General features: G+C 40.5%; 1 protein-coding gene across 4 annotated transcripts in view; it reads right to left on the bottom strand.

The window, feature by feature from the left end:
* GALK2 (galactokinase 2) overlaps positions 1 to 21,993 on the bottom strand; it is a 111,603-nt gene that overhangs the window by 30,333 nt on the left and 59,277 nt on the right. For all 4 annotated transcript variants that reach the window (XM_044230953.1, XM_044230954.1, XM_044230952.1 and 1 more), the window contains exons 6-7: positions 10,016 to 10,114; positions 8,420 to 8,572 (exon numbers count right to left, since the gene is read on the bottom strand). In XM_044230953.1, coding sequence (XP_044086888.1) covers positions 8,420 to 8,572; positions 10,016 to 10,114 — 252 coding nt within the window. The remainder of the gene's footprint in view (positions 1 to 8,419; positions 8,573 to 10,015; positions 10,115 to 21,993) is intronic.

Consider the following 21,993-nt stretch of genomic DNA (forward strand, 5'->3'; position numbering starts at 1 on the left):
AATTAATGATTTTAAGGCAGAATTGGGAAAAGAGAAAAAGAATTATATTTTTCTGTTCAATTATTTCACAGAATATGGTGCCATTTTTAAAGCAAGGACTAAAGCTAAGATCTTTCTTCTGATTTTGTCTGCTTAGCACACTTAGTTTTACAAGCAGGGCTAGACTGAGATCTCCACAGATTCACTTGTTCATTTAATTCATTCATTCATGGTCTATATTCTAATGTATTCCAAAAATAATTTCAGATAACTCACAAAGACATATATAAAGCAATATATTTATTTTATATAGAAAGAGCTGAGGTTGATAATCTCCTAGAATGATACTTTCGTGAAACCCCAATCCAAACCCAGCTGAAATAAGCAATGAAACAAAGAGAAGTAACTAACAACTGTGTAGTGCTGTAAGATTTAAAATGTGCTTCTTATTTATTTTCATCTTCACCAACCTTGTGAGATGGGTATTATTACTCTATTTAAGTGGTAAGAGTAGATGATTTGCCCAAAGTCTAGTAAGAAACAGAGCTGGAAACTGAACTCCAGTCCTCTGACTCTGTCTGGCTTCCCCAAGGTCACAATCTCAGTGAGTTATAGCTAGTATCTATGCCATCTCATCTCATCTCTGCTCACACTAGTTCAAATTGCCATTCAATTCCTACCAATGGATTTCTAAGCACAAACTAAGATTTGTGTTAGAAATGAACCAGTCTAGGGGCACTTGGGTGGCTCAGTGGGTTAAAGCCTCTACCTTTGGCTCAGGTCATGATCTCAGGGTCCTGGGATCGATGGAGCCCAGCCCGCATCAGGCTCCCTGCTCAGCAGGGAGCCTGCTTCCTCCCTCTCTCTCTGCCTGCCTCTCTGCCTGCTTGTGATCTCCATCTCTCTCTCTCTCTCTCTCTCTCTCTCTCTCTCGCTGTCAAATAAAGAAAAGAAAAGAAAAATTTAAAAAAAAAAAAGAAAGAAAGAAATGAATAGTCTAGTGACTTAAAAACCCTTCCATAGATGGGTTCCCTCTTAGAAAAAAAAAAAAGAAAGAAAGAAAGAAAGAAAAAGGAAGGAGGAGAAGGAGGAGGAGGAAAAGGAAAAACACCAAAGAATGGTCCCCAAGTAATGAGAGTGGGCTTTTCCTAAGAACCTTTAAGTCAACAGAACCATCAAGTTTCCATCTCAGGCTCACTTGAACAAGTCACATTGCCTCAGGCACTTGATCCAAGGAAACTGGGCCAGGGATGTGAGGAGACAGTCTGGGAGGGATGCCTGCTGCCTACAAGGTTGTTTTTCAAAGGCAGCCTCCCCAAGTGCTTCTCTTCCACAGACAGAGGCACTAACACACAAAAGATAGCATTCACCCCAGCAATATCCCAGTTTGCTGTTGGGTCCACTTAGCCCCCAGGTGGAGGGTCCACATAGCCAATCGGTCTATACTTCAGTGGAGGATGAAATCTACCCCACGCCGTCAATGACAGCTGCAAGGCCATGAGCCACTGACTAACAGCACACTACACTGTGTGAGTAAAATTGGAAAGCTGCTTAAGCCCTTTGAAATCTGGCTCAGGAAGCAGAAGGATGACTTGCAGATGAGGGAAGTGGGTGGGTAAGATCACTGTCGCTCAAAGACAACTTCATGAAGGAATTTGCCACTTGAGGTCTCGGTGATGGCCTACATCACATTTGTGAAGCACGGCTATGAGTCAGGGCTATGGATCATTTCATCACAAGCTCCTCACTTGTAGCAGGGTGGGGAAATAAGAGAAAGCGGCTCTTTGTCAACATTCACCACTTTCTTCTCACCACTGCAAATACTAAGTATTCATATCAGATACCACTTCTGGGAGGTTCCCAAACCTGTCCCATGCTCTATAGGCAAGAAAGCAGGCAACAAGTGTTTTGTCCGCAGACATGGAAAGAGGCAGATAAATAGTGCTAGGATCCTGTCTCAGGTTGGTGTCTCTCAGAAATGGGCTCTGAGGCAAGGATTTAGGGAAAAGGATGATTCCAAGATGCTGGTAGAGGAGTGGAAAGTGAGACAGGAACAGAAGTCAATGCAAGGTGCAGTGATAAGGACAGGTGAGGCTGGGCCACTGGGCCCCCTGGAACCTATGTGTAAAAACCTCTAATGTGTCCTGCCTGTGGGCAAGAAAGCTAAAATATTTGCGCACTAACTCTCATCTATCCCCCCACTGAGGGTACTACAAAGGACATTAGCTCCCTAGCACCTCCAGGTCGTCTCAGGTGCACACTCAGAACTCAGCCCCTGCCAGAAAAAGCCCTCGGTCTGGGACAGTTGCTGGAGCTCCCAGTGAGGTGATGTACTAGGAGAGGGCTAAGATCTGGACCCTAATTCAGGAAACTAACTGTCAGAATCCACCTCCTTTGACTTTCCCATTGCATTTAGCAATATTAACAAAGCAATGGGAAAAGTACCCAGTCTTCTCTTCCCCTGGTCAGCAAAGGCTAAAATTTCTAATCCCTTCTCTGACTTACCTCTAAAAACAACAATTCATTCAACAAGCTGTTTTCCACACAACAAAAGCAGCTCTGTTGTTTTTGTTTCTGGCTATATAAGTCACACATGCATATTTTAAAATTTTCAGAAAGCACAAAACAGCTCAAAGCACAAAAAAATACAAAGTAAATCATCTGTAATTACTCCAAGATAACCACCAACCACTATTTTTATAACCATACTATTATATCATATTTATGCAAACTTTCTGCATACCTACACACATAAAGTTTGATATAGAGGTGATCATACATAGTTGTTTCTTATCATGAAGACTTATTGTTTTTTGCTTATATCCCCTTTACCCCCTCCCAACTTCAAAGAGCTGTTCTCCAGTATTCTGTAGCAGCTGGTGACTTCCATGTGCATGTTCTACTCATCACGATCATGAAAACAGCACAATGTTGACCTTTCTAAATGTTAGTAATCCCCGCTGTCTGCACTCAGGTTACAGGATAAATCTGAAGAAACCTGCACAACTGTACAGAACAGATCAACGACAGTTCTCACTGTACCCTCAGCACATCCTGGAGTCCCCAGATATTGTGCTCTAGATCTAACTCCCTAACACGCCTAACTCCCATGGGGCACAATGGAAAGCACAGGGGTGGAGACACACCTGGACCCCTGCACTTACTTAAAACAGGTCACTGCCTAACCTGGCCTGAAACTCCCAGCATGTAAAAAAAGGCATACTTAAACTTAATGGCTACTTCACAAGCTACTGTGAAGATTCAATAAGATAACAATGAAGAATATCTAGTGGCCCAGAAGAGGCACTTTTGGGAAGAGCAAGTTTCCCTCCCTCCCCACATTCCCCTCTCTTATTAGTTCTCACCCACCTGACACCTTCTTCGATGCTTTCAAACATAGATCTCTGCTGTCTTAAAATCCTTAATCCTAAAGCTACTGCTCTTTATCTCTCCCACTCTTTGACTAACTACCAGTGGCCCACACTCTAGGCCTTCAGTAGCCACTCTCACTACTGAGTGTGGCCTCCCGAAGATTTTTCCTTACTTCCCGAACCACTTCCAAAGCCACTGGAGTTTTCTCCATCCTTTAGCCTTAACAAGGCAATGGCTTTTGGCACTCTTCAGTACCTGCTTTCTTCCAATTCTGTCTTATTGCCTCTGTAGCCTTGAATTTTCCTGGTTTCTCTCTCACTTCTCTGGTCCTTGCACCATTTCTTTCCATGACTCATTTTTCCCCTTTCATTACCTACTTCCTAACTGAAATCACCTTCCAAGGTTAACCCCTGGCCTTCTGGCCTTTTCTTGCCACATTCTTTCCCTCAGCAAATTGAACTTAGTTCTTGGTTTCAACTACTGTCTCCAAACAAATACACCTGAAGACTATCCCCCAAGCCCAGAGATATAGGTGAGGAATGGGGGAGAGCCTTCAGATGTATTCCTAACCAGTAGGAGAAAACTCCATGGGACACCTCACTACCTCTCACTTTCCAGTCACCTTTATCCAACCTTCTCTAAACCTACCAAGGACAGCACTATGCTTTCCATCCCATCATTTCAGCTTGAAACTGCAGCTTACCAACTCAATGTTTTTCCTTCACGGATGTATATTTGCATGCAACTCTCCGGGCCCTGGGCACAACAACAGTGTGCGGCTCCTGACCACAGGGAGCTCGCGGACTACCAGAAGAGACAGGTATTTCAATAACGATTACACTGTGAAGAACTTAATCTAATTGTGATAAACTGCTTTAATGGAAAAATACAGGAGGTGGTAAGAGCATATAAAAGGACATTTAACAAGGAGAGTGGGAAAGCTTCACGGCGAAAGGAGAACAGACACCCAGTCATGGAGAGCTTTATACCGAACCCCCTTTACTAGGTTCAGTCACAGCTTCTCTCGTATCCCTCCCTTTTTATCCCATCCTCACTTCTCTTCTACCAAGGCAAAAGTTCCTGCTGCCAGGTTAATACGTCTAATACCTTGCTAACTGCATCAGCAGCTGCCCACTGCTCCTGGGACAAAGCCTGGTTGATCCTTAGTGCAGCACTGAAGGCCCTGCCATAACTTGGCTCCACTAAACACATGGACCCTATCTCCCCATATGCACTTCCTCTGCCCTGCAGCTTGGACCCACCATGCTGGGCCTAGTCCACACTAGAGTCTTGGCAAAGTGTGCTCTATTAAATCAACAGTGCTGAACAAAATGGGCCACATTCTTAGGTCTCTGGTTTTCCCCCATTTAAATTCAAGGAAACTGCCAAAGCCTTGACATTATGCCCACTTATCACGTTCTGTCACCAGAGAATAAGTTCCATATTGACCATTAAGTGGCAGGAGCTAAAAAAACTGGATGAGTGATGACCCCTGACTAGACAGGCTCTGTAAAGAATCACAGAATTATAAAATTTCCTTGAAGTGCCAAAGGACCACATGAAACTCTCTCTTTCATTGCTTCAGTTGTTGCCACAAAGAGTTCAGGGTATGCAAAAGCAATGGAATAATTTCTCTTCCCTTTTTGACTTCCCATAATACTCATTATCAGCATCACACATTTTATCCCCCAATAGAATTAAGGGATACTCTCTTTCATGGACATAAAACATTTCTGGAAAAGTTTAAGCCACTGAATGTGTGTAAAGTATGAAAAATTTGTGCTCATTAAAGATTTCTGGCCACTTTGTTAATTTAAGAACATAAAAATGTGCTTCACATAAAAGTATCACTTACGTAAGTCATAATTATAAATCTCTACTGAGTTTGCTTTGAAATGTTCTTAATTTTAGTTGAAATGGCTCTATAAGACTCTTTCAATGAATCCGCATCAGTTAGTTTTTGGAAGCTACTAGAAAGAGAGGAGGAGGGAGAAAGAAAGAGGGACAGAAAGGAGACCTGAGGATATAGATGAAACTATCAACATGAAAGTAAAACAAAGAAAAACCATCTTCTTTGGTTCGGTGCACTTCCCTGTGTTAAATAGATACAAAAGCACTCGTTTTTATAAGAGGAGCTTGGAGACCTGGGAGCAGAGTGGGAAAATAAGTGTCACTTGTTACAGTTTTGCTGTGTAGACCTCCATCTGATCAGTGTCGTTTTCAAAACTCTCCTAATTAGTAATTTCTGCCCTGACATTTCATTTCTACTGTCTGAAAAAAGAAAGTTTGTCCAGATTAGAACAATGTTCCTTACCTTTTTACATGGGAGGTTTATTTCCCAATTTAATGAGATCATTTCCAAACAACTATTATATTCATTCACATGTAAATAAAAGAATGGAACCATATTGGAAGGAAAATATGCTTAGCAGAATTCCAGCCTATGCTCTTAGGCAAAAGCGTTTTTTTTTTTTTAATCTTTATTTCTCTTTCCTTCTTTCCTTCTTTCTCCATGCCTAGCATGGAGCCTCATGTGGGGCTTGAGACCAAGTGTCAGACGCTTCAATGACTCAGCCACCCAGGCGCCCCACCTAGGCAAAAGTGTATGCTTAACACCAAGATCATATTAGCAGTTTTATCTTTATTTTAGTTTTATTTATTATACAGAACCTTGGATTCTAGTAGTTTGCAGCAACAGGATTTAAGAAACATTTTCCATCTTGATAAAGTCTTTCACTTTACTTTCTTCCATATTTTAAAAGACAGGTAAATTCAGAGTATGCTCCCACTGGGAGGAGTGAGCAGCAAAGAGCAAAGTTCAGATGCCAATTTCACTGAGCAGAGTATCTGTCAGACTCCCAGTGAGCTGTCAACTCCGGTTCTTGAGGAGGCTCTGCAGTGGATTAAGATTTCTACATACAACTGCTCCCATAAGAGATGCCCTTTTTCCAGTCAACTCTGACCATTTCCCTATCCTAACAACTTTCACTAGAGATTCAGCACCACCACTGTATTCCTCTCTCTCCTTGCATCTCAGGAAGACAGGAGTTACAAGGTGAACCCATTTCCATCTCATACTTGCTGAGCTCACCCACAGATCTCGTAGAGGCTATCTCATTTTGTGATAAGACTTCGAAAACAATGTTGTGTATGCTTGAAGTCTCCTCAGGAGGCAACTCATCAATCTCAAAGTAAAGTCAGCCCGAATAAGCCCTCAGACAAATAAGACACTAATTTCTTCCATCTCCTGAAAGAGGAAGCTTGTCCTAAAGGAAAATATAGTTCACTGAAGCCTTGATATTAAAGTTTGCTGCACTACTTCTCATGTATGCACTGATCAGATAACATCAAGAGTTTAATATTAAAACTTTTCCTTTAAATAATTTTTAGAAATTATTTGAATGAGTAAATTCCAATTTTAAACATTTAAATCATGATTTTTAAAAAAAAATGTTAACACCAAAATTTTCCAGAAAAAACAACTTTTATTTTAGTGGTTCCTCACATCTTTACTCTTCTTAACTTCACAACTTCAGGGGATGGAAGTAGGGTGAAGTGGCAAGTCAGTCACAAGGGATGACCCCACACCTTAGATATGTCCAGAGTAACTAGCCCAATATTCACTTGTACAATATTGTAATAGTAGGCAAAATAAATATGACAGGGCAGGCAACACAGGGAGTAGTCATTCATTTATTCAACAAATGTTTATCCTGTGCCTGTTTTGGCCTAAGCACTATGCCAGGCATTAGAGATATAAGAGTTAAGCAAGATGGACCTGCCCTGGCTCTCAGATAAAACTGAGTCAAAAGGAGGAAATGGACATTAAACAATGTGATAAGTTCTGTAACTGAAAAGTGCAAGAGCTATGAAATAGAAGAGAGATTTACCTAGTCTGGGAGTAAGGAGGTCAAGGAAGGCTTCCTGGAGGACATTTTGCCTGAGACTTCAAAGTAGGCTAGGGGAAGAGTGTTCCGGGCATGTGTAAAGTCCCTGGGGTGGGAATGAGCATTATGGCTGAAGTGTAAAGGGAGTAGGGGATGCTAAGACAAGAAGAGGATGAGGTGCACAGCCATCAGATCTTGCAAGGCTTTCTAGGCAGTGACAAGGACTTTTTACTTTATTCCAAAGAGATAAAATAAAGTTTTGAAAAGTGTAAACCAGGGGAATTATTGGATCAGATTTAAATTTCTAAACCACCATTCTAACTAGGAGAAAGCACAGTACAGCTCCTAAGCCAGAAAGCTCTGGCTCCTAGCCTTAGTTCTCTCTACCTTTCTGGTCAGACCATGTACCTTTCTGGATCCTCCACATCATTTCACTTCTGTTACCACCTGATCACATACTAACCATTTCCTACTTCACATCCTCTAATTTTAACTCTCCGCTCTACTCTCTCTATTTTTATGTCTTACATCCTTTTGTATATCTTCATGGTCCTAGGCATACAAGAGGTATTCAATGAATACTTCCTATGTAGGTTGAAGGTTTGACTGGCAAGGGTCTTCTAAATTGTGGAACAGAGGACTGCCAAGACTCCCTTCAGGTTTCTGTTTCCTTTGCACACACGTAAAAGTCTTTTGGGCACAGGAGTATTACATTAAGCCTGTATTTTTAGAGTGACCAGTGATGGCCCACTACAAAAATGGTACATCCAAGAGGACCAGCTATTGAGGCTACCATCACATTTGTCAAGGTAACAAGATCAATTACGGTCACTTCCCATCAATCACCTCCAACTATCTTTCTCCACTCTTACCTAACCCATGGCCTATGCTTCACAGATATAAACTATCCTCTTCTCCCCAGGGCCACCCCAGAAGACTCAACTGTGAAGTTCATTTAGCTTCTAAATACCTCAAGGTTGCAGGGCACATCTAGTAGGTTTATTTATCTCCTGAGTTTGGAATCAAATTGTTCTCTACTCAGAGACCTTCATTTAGAATAGTACTCCAGTCAGAATGATGCTTTTAACTTGAGGGAAAGAGACAGAGTAGCAGAGAGAAAAAAAAAAAAAAAAAAGGAAGAGAAAGCCTACTCCAAGTTTCACTAGTTTCCAAGTTCATACCTTTGCAGCCAGCCGACACTCCATCACCCTGATATTGAAATGAGAAGTTGCTGCCTTATTCATTTCCACACAACTGTTGGCAATCACAAATACTGCTCCACTTGGGAGTTTCACATCAGTTGCCCTCAGAGGACTAAATTCTATCAACTTGGCCTATTGGAACAAAAAAGACAGGTGAGATATAATGTATTAGAATTCAGAAAATGTTTAATCATTTATTTATTTATTTACTGTAGCAAAATTTTTTCATAAAAATGCATTCATTCAATTCAAATATTATTTATTGACTTTCAGGCACTGTACTAGGCACAGGAGATATAACAGTGAGGAAGAAAGACACTGTCCTTGTCCTCGTAGAGCTTACTATCCAGCAGGAAAGACAATCAAATGGATAAATACATTCCTAGGTTGTGTTTCAATGGTCAAAAAGCCCACACTGCTTTATAAACACATGGTTGAAGCACCTGATCACCTAGTGTAGGCTCCTTTGAAAAAGGGAAAATCTACACTGAGTCTTAAAGGCTGAGCAAGAGTAGAGCAGACAGAGGATTTCTTGACCCAAACAGGATATCCAAAAGAGGGAAAAGCAAACACAAGTTTGGAGGCAAAGAAACATGAGGTGTTAATAAAGCTTTGTGTATTGAAACTTGCCTGGAGCTCAGAGTTTGAGGGTTGAGAGTTGGTGAGAGGGTAGAATGCAGAGGTAAAGCAGGAGCCAGACTGTGACGTGCTTTGCAAGCTCAAAGAATCTGGACTTTGTTCAGACTCTATAGCTAACTTACATTAACATCAGCACTCTTGCCACCATGTCTGCTTGTCAGGTCTCATCCAAAACACCCAGAGTATTTTCTTAACATTAAACCACATTTCCTCATGGTTCATGTCTTTGGCTTAGAGGAATCAAAAAATAAATATTCTTAATAAGAAGATATCCAGGTATTCTTAGAAAATAGCCAAGCTTGTAGGAATCTGATGAAAATCTAGGAAAAGACTTTAAAGAAATGTCTGCTTCTATTTTGGAAATGGGCAGTTTATGGGCAACAACCAAAACCTCTACCCTGCCTAAGGGAGTTGATAGCCAAGGGGAAGTGGTATCCAGCTAAAGAATTCATCCCTGGCTTCCTGTCAACATTCTTTTCCCCACCACTGAAGCCCCAAAAATGTTGACAGAGAAAAATGATACCAAAGAGTAAATTATAAAAAGAGGGGTTGTGAATATATGTGGTAAGAGAAGTTAACATTTGGGTTTAAAACCAACAAGAGATTATGAAAATGCCATGAAATGAGTGATTCGGGACAAGAGTGGGAAAGGTGGTCCCAAAAACTAGGGAGTTGAGAAATCTCATCTTAACAATGAAGAGAAAAAGAAGGGGGGGAATAACTAGGCACAAGAGAAAAACAGATCTGAGGTATGATTCTGGAAGCCTGAGGAAGAGGTGATCAATGTGAAACAGATTACATGAACTGGTAGCAGCCCTGAATTACAAAGTAGATGTAAATACCATATACAATAGAACCTAATAGAATTGACTGCCCAGAACCTCTTCATATGAACTTTCCCTAGTTGATATTTCCAAATAGTTCAGTATCACATACAGTTCCTTCTTCTGCAAGAAATGATATGGACTGGTCCATCCCTCCTCCTTCAGTGCCAATATAACGCTCACTCTTGGCACAGATTTCCGCAAGTTCCACCTGAAAAAGTGAAAATTGATTTGCACTATGAGTACAGTCATAATTTATTTCTCATTCATTTCTTACTCCAGGCATGACAGTTTTGAATTCCAGTGCTAACTCTAATCATTTGACAAAAGCTGCCTGAGGCACTGTGTTAACAAGGACTCTAAGACTACCACTGAGCTCCATAAGAAAACATACCATGATGAATTAATGTTTCCAGTGGAATGTAATGAGATACTGGCTATGCATGCCATGTACTTGCTCTCCATAAAAGACTCCATACAGCAAGCAGTTTCTTCCATCTTTCTATTTGCTCCATCCCTCTCTAGACTAGTATCACCAAAAATCTTATATGGGTACTCACTCATCCCTCCCTTCATTTGTCTTTCTTTGTTTCCTCACAGTGGACTTTTCTAGTAACCACACAGTCAAAAGTGGGGTCATGCAACTTTATCCTCCAGTCCGAAAGTAATGCCATCTGTATGGCATTTCCATTAAAGATAAAAATCATCATGAAAGTCTTGTCATTTCACATCCCTTTCATCAAGAAAGATCATGCACTAGCATCATCTCCCTAGACACATCTTCCTCCAACCATGATGAAGAGGCCCAACACACAAACACAGTTCTAATCCAAACTGAGTATGTCAAAATATGTGTTTAAGAATCTTCAATGGCTTCCTACTAATTAATGAAATAAGCTTAAGCTCCTCAATCTGGCATTTCAAAGCCTTCTAAAATGTGCAACCAATTTGCATATGAAATCATATTATCTACCACTCTTTTCCAATTAGATTTGTCTCCTTGACCATCTCACACATTTGTGCAACCTGGTATTACTCCCTATCTTCTCTCATATAAATCCTATAGCCAGTCAATATCTGGCTTGCCAACTACCTACTATGGACAAGTCACTGGGCTGACCACTCAAATCTTCTTCCCTCATAAAGTATTCCTGAAATATTGTTCTTACTAAGGCATCCTCTTTCTCTGAACTTCTACAACAATTACAGTTAGGATCATCCATTTACTCACTCTACTATTCATCCATCCATCCATTCATTTTTTTTCTTTCTCCTAAGACTTGATTCAGGCCCTTATTATTTCTTACCTATTTATACTGGAAGATCCTCCTGGAGTGATCATTCTGAAGCTGATAATCATCTCTGGCCTGCTTGGTTGCCAACACCCTGATGCTCTTATTTCTCAACATGCCTTTAAGTCCATAATGACACAGTGTCTTTAATGACATCCCTCTCTCACCTCTCCAGTCTGCTCTCCTACCACTAACCCTGGAAACCCTAAGTTCGGACCAGGAATACCAAACAAATACTTTTCTTTATCATCCTTAAGCTCTTTCATCTCTCAGTCCCTTTCAAAGTGTGTTTTTCAGTCCTCCTTACTCAATAATCCCCTCTCCAGCATCCCCCACTAGTCACCAGGACCAACTCAACGACTGTCCCTCCCTGGAACCCACACTACCACCTATATGCACACACACCACGTAACACCTCCTCTGCATTCCTGTATACTAATTATTCTATTCTCATTTATCAAACCATGCTTTAAGTGTAGGTTTACTTGTCTTTTTATCCACGAGTCTATGAGACCCCACTTAACTATTGTGACTAAATCCCGGTGTTTATTACCGTTCTTTAACTGTGTCAGCTTTTGATCACATCTATTTTCCCTGGAAAATTGTCAGTCTTATTAGAGACAGACAAACTCTGGTGTTTCTATTGTGTTCCCAACCTCACACAATGCTGAGCAACATAGTAAATAATAAATACCTGCTGCTTTCACTTTCTGAGAATAGCTGCCCCAATACCATGTGAGAGAGCTCTGTGTCACATTCCTTGTTGGTCAGGTGGATTCACTACCTTCGCTTGTGACACGAGGTAAACTTGGGACTTTGATGTGATGGGCATTGCAAATGGCCTTGCTAAACACACAGCCAAATGACCTGCCCATTACAGGCACATTAAAAATATACCAAAAACTAACTATGTACTGGATGGTGATTAACATAATATAATAAAAAATGAATTTAAAAAATAAAGTAGCAAATAAAAGGTCAAAACACCTAGATTTTAAAATGTAAAGAAATAATACATGCGGGTGAGGAAGTCCACAGAGCATTCAGTTAAGACCTGAATCTCTCTGTCACCCTCAGTCAGTGTGAAAAGTCACCTCCCCAGCAACATCAACAGCAGCCGCATTTACATGCTAAGTATCTGGCATAATCTCTTCTGCCAGCAGTATCTCCTCAAGTTATCCTCCTCACACAGACGAGGAAAATGGGCCTTGGAGACATATAACAGAAAGTGGAAAAGCCATTTGAACCTCCTTCGCCTGACTCCATAGCCTTTGCTCTTTTCACACTGGACTTCATTACTCCTCTCCTGGCCCCAACCCTGGAGATAATATAACCTATTTTCTCACTACCTCCAAGGGATGTGAAACGACAAATGAGATCACCAAAAGTTAAGTATCCTCCCTTTTTTTTTTTTTTAATATTTTTATTTATCTGACAGAGGAGATCACAAGTAGGCAGAGAGGCAGGCACAGAGAGAGAGAGGAGGAAGCAGGCTCCCCGCTGAGCAGAAAGCCGGATGCGGGCTCAATCCCAGGACCCATCCCAGGACCCCAGGACCATGACCTGAGTCAAAGGCAGAGGCTTTAACCCACTGAGCCATCCAGGTGCCCCAAGTATCCTCCCTTTTAAGAGGAAAGAAACTAAAGCACTGAGAAATACATGCTTATTGATTATTTTTAAAAATGTCTTGCATGTGGCAACAATAGGATACTTTTACTTTAAACGCAATGTTAATTTTTCCAGACTATCTATCTGGATAGAATTCAGAGGGACCCCAGAAGCCCCAGAAGCTCAGTGTCAAGGAGAGCCCACCTGCAGGGATGTGGACATCCCTACACTTTGCTGAATTCTGACATGGCCCATGGCTGGACAGACAATACCCAGGAGTTCTAAATATGAGGAAACAAAAGAAAATGAAGATAAGGAAGCCAAAAAATGAAAGGATGATTCATCTTACAGTCCCCACAAAGCACATATGGAAATCAGTAATAAATATGGAGGGGAAAAAAAAACAGTATCAGACACCTCTAAACCTTGGTGAAAGTCCCAAAACTCCTGCCAACTGGCTGTTGTAGATTTCTTAATTTTTCCAAGTTTCCATTTCTTCATATATTATTAATAATAATAATAGTTAAGATTTATTGAGCACTTATTACATGCCAGGCACTGTTCTAATTACTTTGTATGAATTCATTATATACATCGTATAACGACACTATAAAATAGGTAGTATATACTCATTTTACAGATGAGGAACTGAGGAGGTTTATTAGCTGAGACTAAGCTAGTAATTACAAAAGGTGAAATTCAAACAAATTGTCTAACTCCAGAGCCTATACTCTTAATCACCATGTTATATAACCTCCTATCCATAATACAGAGAAAAATAACCCCCCTGCCTAGCTATGGGATTATTGTGATAATCCAATGAATTAAATAAAAATATCTCATAAGCTCTAAAGAACTATACAATTGTTAATTTTATTATTTGTACATAATAAATAAAGAATCATTTGATTTACACAAGTAGCTAAGTCCCAAGCCAAAAGTAAAAACAGGTATAATTATTCTGGAAAACACAAGCTTTTTTTTTTTTTTTTTTAGATTTTATTTATTTATTTGACAGAGAGAAATCACAAGTAGATGGAGAGGCAGGCAGAGAGAGAGAGAGAGGGAAGCAGGCTCCCTGCTGAGCAGAGAGCCCGATGCGGGACTCAATCCCAGGACCCTGAGATCATGACCTGAGCCGAAGACAGCAGCTTAACCCACTGAGCCACCCAGGCGCCCCAACACAAGCATTTTTTAAAGTGTTTAGGAAAAGACAGAATATAAAAGACCAGATGTCCCCAGGAGAACTAATTTAACAATAGGCAGTAACAGAACCTGAGACAAACAGGAATGTGCGTGCTCCAAGTGAAGCAGTTTAATATAACTAGGTTTGGAGGGGGGCGGTCCCTGCTTGCCAAACAAAACATACTTGTAGTAGAAACTTCAACTGCAGGCCTGCAAGTAGCTTTTCCAGTGGCCCTAGCCCTTCACCCCCATACCAAAAGCAAAAATGTCAAATCCAAAATTGTTATGACATGTGAAGAAACTAGAAACAAAAGCTTTTTTTAAAATCTCAAATCCTGATGAAGCAAAAAAAAAAAATTACATTCTTTTGTAGGTCCATAGCCTTAGCCAGAAACGTCATGAGCCTAACTTGGAAACCCATTAACAGAGGGACCTTAACAGCAGGGGGTGTAAATGGGAGCAGAGAATGCCTGTCATTTGGGTAATGTGAGGGATACATGTGAGCCAGCCATGCCTATTCTGTCTTTGGAGGCCCTGAAAATAGATCTATAAAAAAGGCCTCCAAGAGTTATAATCCTTGCAAAAACTGAATCAATACTCTATTCGGATTTGAAGTATGTAAAACAGCAACAGCTTTTAGGAGAATAAGATGATCTTCAAAAACACATTAAAAAACTGTATGCAAAGAAACCTATCAGAACTTCAAAGATAGATCAAATAGAATTTAAGGACCCAATTCAATTTAACAAAGGATAAAGTCATTTTTTTCCTGGAGGTTTAAAGGATTCTGAGGCTCCCCCACTTCTCCTATCTCCCCACATCACAGACACACACACACACACACACAGATACACAAAAGCCCTGAGATCCCTCAGGCAAGAATAGTGAAGCTCTGAATGAAAAGAGACTCATTCCCCTCCCCACCAATGTATTTTCTTCTGCCCTTACACCTGAGTACTTCAAGAACCCCAGGTGCCTCCAAACTAGTCACCTGCAGCATTTAGCTCTATCCCTTCCTGCAAAATACTAATGTCTAAGAATCATTAGGGATGACAATTGGATTGCATGAGAACTTTCCCAAAATGTATACCTAATAAACTCATTTATATTTTGAACTCCTGCTCTCTGGACAGTTAAGAGAAATCTGGCATTATTCATAGGCCTTCTTTTAAAGCTACTAAAGATAGTTAAGCTAATTTAGCCCTTTGTGTGTTCTTCTCTTGAAGCAGCCTGGGAAAGAATCAAAAGTCACATGGGTTCCCAAATTATACAGCTTACCCATCTGCTGGCCAGTGGGGCACTGGTAAGAGGAGAAATAACAGGGTTAGATTTAACAGTCACCGAGAAAGAGGGTACCTGGATGGCTCAGCTAAGCATCATACTCTTGATTTTGGTTCGGGTCATGATCTCAGGGTCCTGGGATAGAGCCTGGCTTTGGGCTCCCTGCTCAGCAGGGAGTATGCTTGTATCCCCCTCCCCTTTGCCCCTCCCCACCATTCTCTCTCTCCTTCTAGAATAAATAAGTAAATCTTTTTTATTTGTATTTATTTATTTAAGTAAATCTTTTTTTTTTTTAAGTCACTGAAGGGCTAAAGATTCATGAATACCTTGCCCAGCAAAATCTCAGTATTTATAAAAACAAAACAAAAAGACTCAAGGTATTAATACGGTAGGTTCTAACTTTGTTTAGCAGTTTTATTAATGAGACTGTTAAAAGTAGAATAGTTACATAGTCAGGAAGTGTTAATGTCTGCGTGGGTTAGCCGTGACTTTGAGGTGCCTTGCATTCACAACACAAGCGTTCCATCAAGACAGCAGCACCCAGCTATCCCCGGCCACCCCAAGTGACAGTCAGGAGAATGGAAGAAGATGAGTAGTCTCATTCATTCACTTAACAATCCTTTAAACAGTGTCCCACATATAAGTGGGGAGGCCAGTGTCTTCCCTCAAGGAGTTCTCAATACTGATATTGTCTCCAGGTGAACAAGTCTTTCAAAAGAAAGTGTAAAACTAGTGAGCTAATCAGCTTCTATTTACCCCTCTCAGTCCTCTGTCCACCCGTCTTCATCGTGCTATCTGCCGCAGGAGGCTGCCCGGCATGAACTGTGTGCACTCTGCCTTCCTGTTGGATTGTTCCAACAGAGAGCTCTGGCTGGAAATGAGAAATTAAAAGTGTGGGGGAAGAATTGTGAGATCAGGTTCCTCCCAGCCAAGGTCACTTTTGGGCCCAGGGGCAATAACTCAGCTATAAGTAGTCCTGGGTTTCCATACACCCACTTTTGTAAGTTATCCTTTATTATTGAGTGTGCTGTTTTTCTATTATGACCCTGACTGATATATCTAGATAAGGTGAAAATATTAATGGCTCCTCTGACTTTTCTTTGCATCAAATATTTTCCCTATTTTTCTCCCCCTGCAATACTCCTCCATCTTAACTTTCAAAATACCTGGGTTCTTACCTGGGACTCTTTTCTTTTCTTTTCTTTCTTTTTTTTTAATGAGAGATCACAAGTAGGCAGAGAGGCAGGCAGAGAGAGAGGAAGGAAGCAGGCTCCCTGCTGAGCAGAGAGCCTGATGAGGACCCCGAGATAATGACCTGAGTCTAAGGCAAGGGCTTAACCCACTGAGCCACCCAGGAACTCCCACCTGGGACTATTTTCAAATTATTCCCCAAACTGGCAAGCCTATTAGGTAGAGCCCCATCAGGCAGGAGAAACTCTTCAAGAAATAGGACCAAGGAAAGTCTAAAAGACTGATGTAGACTTGCTTTTGCTTTGTAACATGGCTGATGACCAAGCTCTAACTTATACACAATTTGGAGTGTTCTAAAACAAAGGGTTTGCTTTAATTTAAAAATAATTTTTTTTTAAAAGAAGAAGGAGGAGGAGGCTATTATTTCTTCTCCATATCTCTAGTTCAAAGGGATATAACCCGAAGAGATTAGTCACCTTTGCATTTTTTACTTCAAGAAAAGTTGCCTGAGGATGATGAGGGCCAATTCTCAAAATGCACACAGCAGATGCATCTGACCCTGATGATGGTCCAGGCTAAAAAAAAGTTCCAGGAAGTAATGCAGGAAAGAATAAAAGAAGTTAAAATATTTAAAAGACCCAGTGTGGGGCACCTGGGTGCCTCCGTCAGTTAAGCGTCTGCCTTCAGCTCAGGTCATAATCTCAGGGTCCTGAGATTGAGCCCTCGTCAGGTTCCTGCTCAGGAGGGAGCCTGCTTCTCCCTCTCCTCACTGCTCAAGCTCTCTTGATCTCTCTCAAATAAATAAATAAAATCTTTAAAAAAAAAATCCAAATGCTACAGAGAAACAACAGTGAGGAGGGTTCTCAAAAGTAAATCTGAAAAACCTGATAAAATCTAAAACCAATCAAAGAATATGCCACAAGCACTCACAAATGTGTATGAAATAAAAAAAGAACAAAGATAGACTGTTCCATCCGTGTATATTGGAGAGAACATAATCTAATGAACCTAAAGAAGGCTAGTAGTTGGAACACATAGCTCTAAAAATACCAAAGGTGCTTAGTGAGGGCAGAAGCACAGTCTTCAAGTCAACTCCCTCCAAACTCTAAAGAGAAAAACAAAGAAAACTTCCCCAAACTAACTGACTTGCAATCTACATCACAGAGGGACCCAGATTCAGGAGGCTGTCAACAGACAGGAGCTGTTATGGAAAACAGTTTGGGATCCCAGGTTCAATGGGAATTCTGACAAAATGCCTAAGATAGGTTTCTCCTAGACCTCCACCATGCTGCCTATGCTGCAGAAGGGAAAGCACCCTAAGGGGTATGATAACATATAGCCCTTGCTATTTCTCTAAATGATGATCCTATAAGTATATGTGTGTGGTAAGACTATTAAAAGACTAACAGGAATCTAAAAGGTGATAATGAGATTCAAAGGGAGGAAATACAGAGCTGTGCTACTGTGAGGGCCTCAGACACAGCACTGGTGTCACCTGGGGACTGATGAGAAGTGCAGACTCAGGCCCCAGCCCAGATGTGCTGAATCAGAATCTGTAGCTTAACAAGATCCCTCCCACCCCACATTAAATTTGAAAGCATTTCTCTCAACTATTTCCTACACTGAGGCTTTCTAAATAAATAAATAAATAAATATGGTATTTTACATGTGCCATATGATTTAGTCTCCAAAACATCCCTGAAATGTCAGAATTATAATTGCTGTTTTATAGAGAAAGAAATTGAGACTCAAAGAGGTCAACAAGCTAACCTAAGATTCAGAGCCAGATAGGTCTGTTTCAAAGTCCATGAGGCTACCTTGTTCCCCTGTCTCAGGCAACAGAGCAGATGGAGCAAAATTTATAGATACCTGAACTGAAGATCCCTTCTGTTAGAAGGAACACTGAAGCTGGCCATGAGCCCTAGGATGCAGACACTTCTGAGTCATCATAATTTCACTCCATTTTATCCCCAGAGAGAAAAAAATATCCATATCACTGGATGGTCTGGGACTGGGAGTGGGGTAGGTGGGGGAGGGACATGCTTCCCATTATCCATCTCCAAAGACAATCCCAAGCACCTCCTTCCCTAACAGCCTCAACCCAGGGTGATCTCAATATAAGGCTGATATCTTGGTATGATTTCTACAGCCTAATAATAATAGCAGCTAACACACTGAGACAAGTACTGCTTCAAGCACTTTTCATATATTATCAAATTTCAAATTTATGAAGGAGGTTTTGATTACTAAATCCAATTTATAATGAAGAAACTGAAGCATAGAAAGGCTAAGTAAATTGCCCAAGATTATTCAGACACTAAGTGACAGAATCAGGATTTGAACTCAAGAGTTTTAGCTCTATGCTTTTGACCATAATACTATTCTTTGTCCCCAAGGGGAGTAGAATTTCAGAGGTGAACCAGAACCCAAAATTCAGGACCCCCAGAAAGCTTCCCTGAGTACTTTTATCACTCACTAGCACAATTAATTCAATCCCTTTCATTGTTTAAATTCTGAAAAAAGAAAACAAACACATACCAAGTAACTGTTACTTGGTGGGGAGGTGGGGGGCGGGTAATGCAGGGGGCAGGCACAGCCAATACAGAAAAAAAACAATTGTGGCAAGACAGAAGAAACCAGAAGTCCAGCCAGACTGATGGAATCAGACAAGAATATGACCCAAGTCATTGCTACTAAATACCAAAAGGGCCTCCAATGCCTGTGGTAAGGCTGGTGTCGCTCACTTGGCTGACAGACCATTTATTTTGGCTCTGACCTTTGAAAGACATTAAATAATGATGATAATAATGGATGGGCAGTAGGCCTGCAATCTCTGTGGTTTGGCAAATGTTTCCTGGAACTGCACGTCCCTTCCCGTGGTCAAAGGGACGCTCCCATTCCTCCGGGGAGGGTTTTTCATACAGAGTTTTTTGAGCAGCAGAGGCCTGCCCCACCCTCCAGGTCCTAACTACAGTAACTCTGCAGACCAATCTGGACTCTCTGGGAGGAGGTAGAGAAGAAGCCGGGGCATTAAGTATGGTTTACATGCCCCTCCCAACATAATCATAATTGTTAAAATTAATATGTGTTAGTTTTCCTACTATCTATATAGCTTTCCAGCTATATAGAAATGGACCCAAACCAAAGATGAAAATATAAGTGCCATGGATCATCATCAAAATCAACCAAATCCATAATTCAGATTGGATTTATCTGCCTTGGAGAAAGGGTTTTATGTGTACAATATTCAATTCACACACTGTGACATGAAGTGGGAAGAATATTTAGGGTCAGGAAATGGTGGAGAGTGTTAAATTGATTTTACTGAATTGTGCTCAAATGTTATGCCAAGAGCATCTACTAAAGGTCAGTATAAGAAATAGTCATGTGAACATCATGTTGCATTTTTCAGACATATGACAAGGTCATTCTCATTATGTTCTCTGTGCTATAAAGAATCCATGTAAGAAACACATTTTAGAATTTAATACCCCCGGGAAAACATAGCCTCTTCTGAAGAACTGAAATGTTGTCTTTATTCTGGTCACAAGACCTACAAAACTTACTATGTTTCCTTGTTAATTTGGCTTCTGGGAATCTCAGTAAACTATTAAATAAAACCCAATTGCATTAAGTAACAGTTTTTACAATTACACTAAGTAATTAGCAGTCACTAAAAGGTGTGTTTTCATTTCTTTCCTTTGCCCTAGTTTTCTGTATCTAATTTATTAACCTTATTGAATATATATTCTTGGTCATATAATTCTTAAGATTTTCTTCAAAATAAATAGGCATTTGGAATTTGGAATAAAAGAAAAAGAAAAAAACTGAGACATAACATGTACCTGGTAGAATAGTCATGTTAAGAGGGGCAATGAAAAGCAATACTATATACTAAGAAGGTAAAGTAAAAATAGCAATAAGGTCCAGTAACCATATTCCAGAAGGAATAGTTGAAAAATGGTGGCTATATGACCTAAAGAAAGAGTAAGAGGAACCAGAAGAACTTCCTTCAAACTTTGAAAGACTCTAATAGCAAAAAGAGAAACAGACCCATAAATACAGAGAACAAACTGGTGGTTGGCAGAAGGGAGGGGGTGGGAGGAAGGGAAAAGTGGGTGAAGGAAAGTGGGAGATACAGGCTTCCAGTTATGAAATAATAAGTCATAGGAATAAAAGGTACAGCACACGGAATATAGTCAGTGGTATTGTAACAGTGTAGTATAGTGACAAATGGTAGCTTCACTTGTCACGAGCACAGCATAACACAGAGTTGTTGACTACTATGTTGAAACTAATGTGATATTGTGTGTCGCCTATTCATCAATAAAAAAAGAAAAATGAAGATACTTGTCTTCTGCCAGTCCATTAAACAAGAATGAAAAAAGAAAAAGAAGGAGAAAATTGGGGATTCAGATAGAAAGGATAAGCTGTGTTTAAATACAAGAAAAATCTTCCAAAGACTAAAGTGGTCCCAGAATGAAAATGGCTAATTCATGAAGCAATTAGATCACTGGGGATTTCAAGAAGAGGTTAGAAAACTGTCTCCTATGAATGCTGAAGGGCAGAATTTTGCTCCGGTTGGCAGGTGACTAGAATAACTAGGCACATAGGAGAGGGTCCCTGAGAGTTGGGGTTCAGACATAGAAACACAACTTCAGCTGTTGGGGAAACTACTTATTTCCTCACCTTCCCAAAGACTGTAAATATTATAACTATTTTGTTTGACAAAAGACCAATATAAAAACAGAAACAGTATTGGAAATGCTACTGCCTAAACACTCTCCTGAATGTAAACAGAAGGCCTAGAGACTCTGCGGTGACTCAAGGAACTCCTGCTTGCTTCACAGAATCTTTCCAAGGGAGGAGATTTCCTGCCCTTTGTAGGGCAGGAGACAGAAGAGAGAACTTCATAAAACAGTAGGATATTTCCATTTTACCTTATATCCCAAAATATGGATTCTCATGCACATACCTAGTCCATTGTTCATCATCTCTCTGAGGCTCTTTCAGGCACATGCTGGCTTGGGGCCACCAGAACAGCTTACCTTCGCCCATCATGTGATCGATCAGGCCCCCTCTCTGCACTGCACATCATAGTCTATGTAAGGGCAGCTAGGAAGAACAGGTTGATGTAATCTCTTATACAGCAATTCCTTATTACAGCATATAGAGCTCTATACCATGCACTGTAGGAGAACCAAAAGAAGTGCCAAAATCCATCCAAGATCTGCTTTCATGAATGGACAGTGTTATCGCAAATCATCAGCCCAAGAATAGACTAATCCAAAAGGCAGAAAAACTGGCTGAAAAAAACTGGTCCTTTAGAAAATAAATGTCTGACTGCAATCTCATTCTCTGATTTTCACTCCTTGTTGGGTACCCATGTGTAGTCATTCCTGACACTCCCCTAAATTATACAGGTTATAAATACTGTGTTCAGCAAAAGACCAATATAAAAACAGAAACAGTATTGGAAATGATATTGCCTAAACATTCTCCTGAATGTAAATACAGAAATGCCAGATAATGG

Source organism: Neovison vison, chromosome 13 (assembly GCF_020171115.1).
Source record: "Neovison vison isolate M4711 chromosome 13, ASM_NN_V1, whole genome shotgun sequence".
NCBI classification, from domain to species: Eukaryota; Metazoa; Chordata; class Mammalia; order Carnivora; family Mustelidae; genus Neogale; species Neogale vison.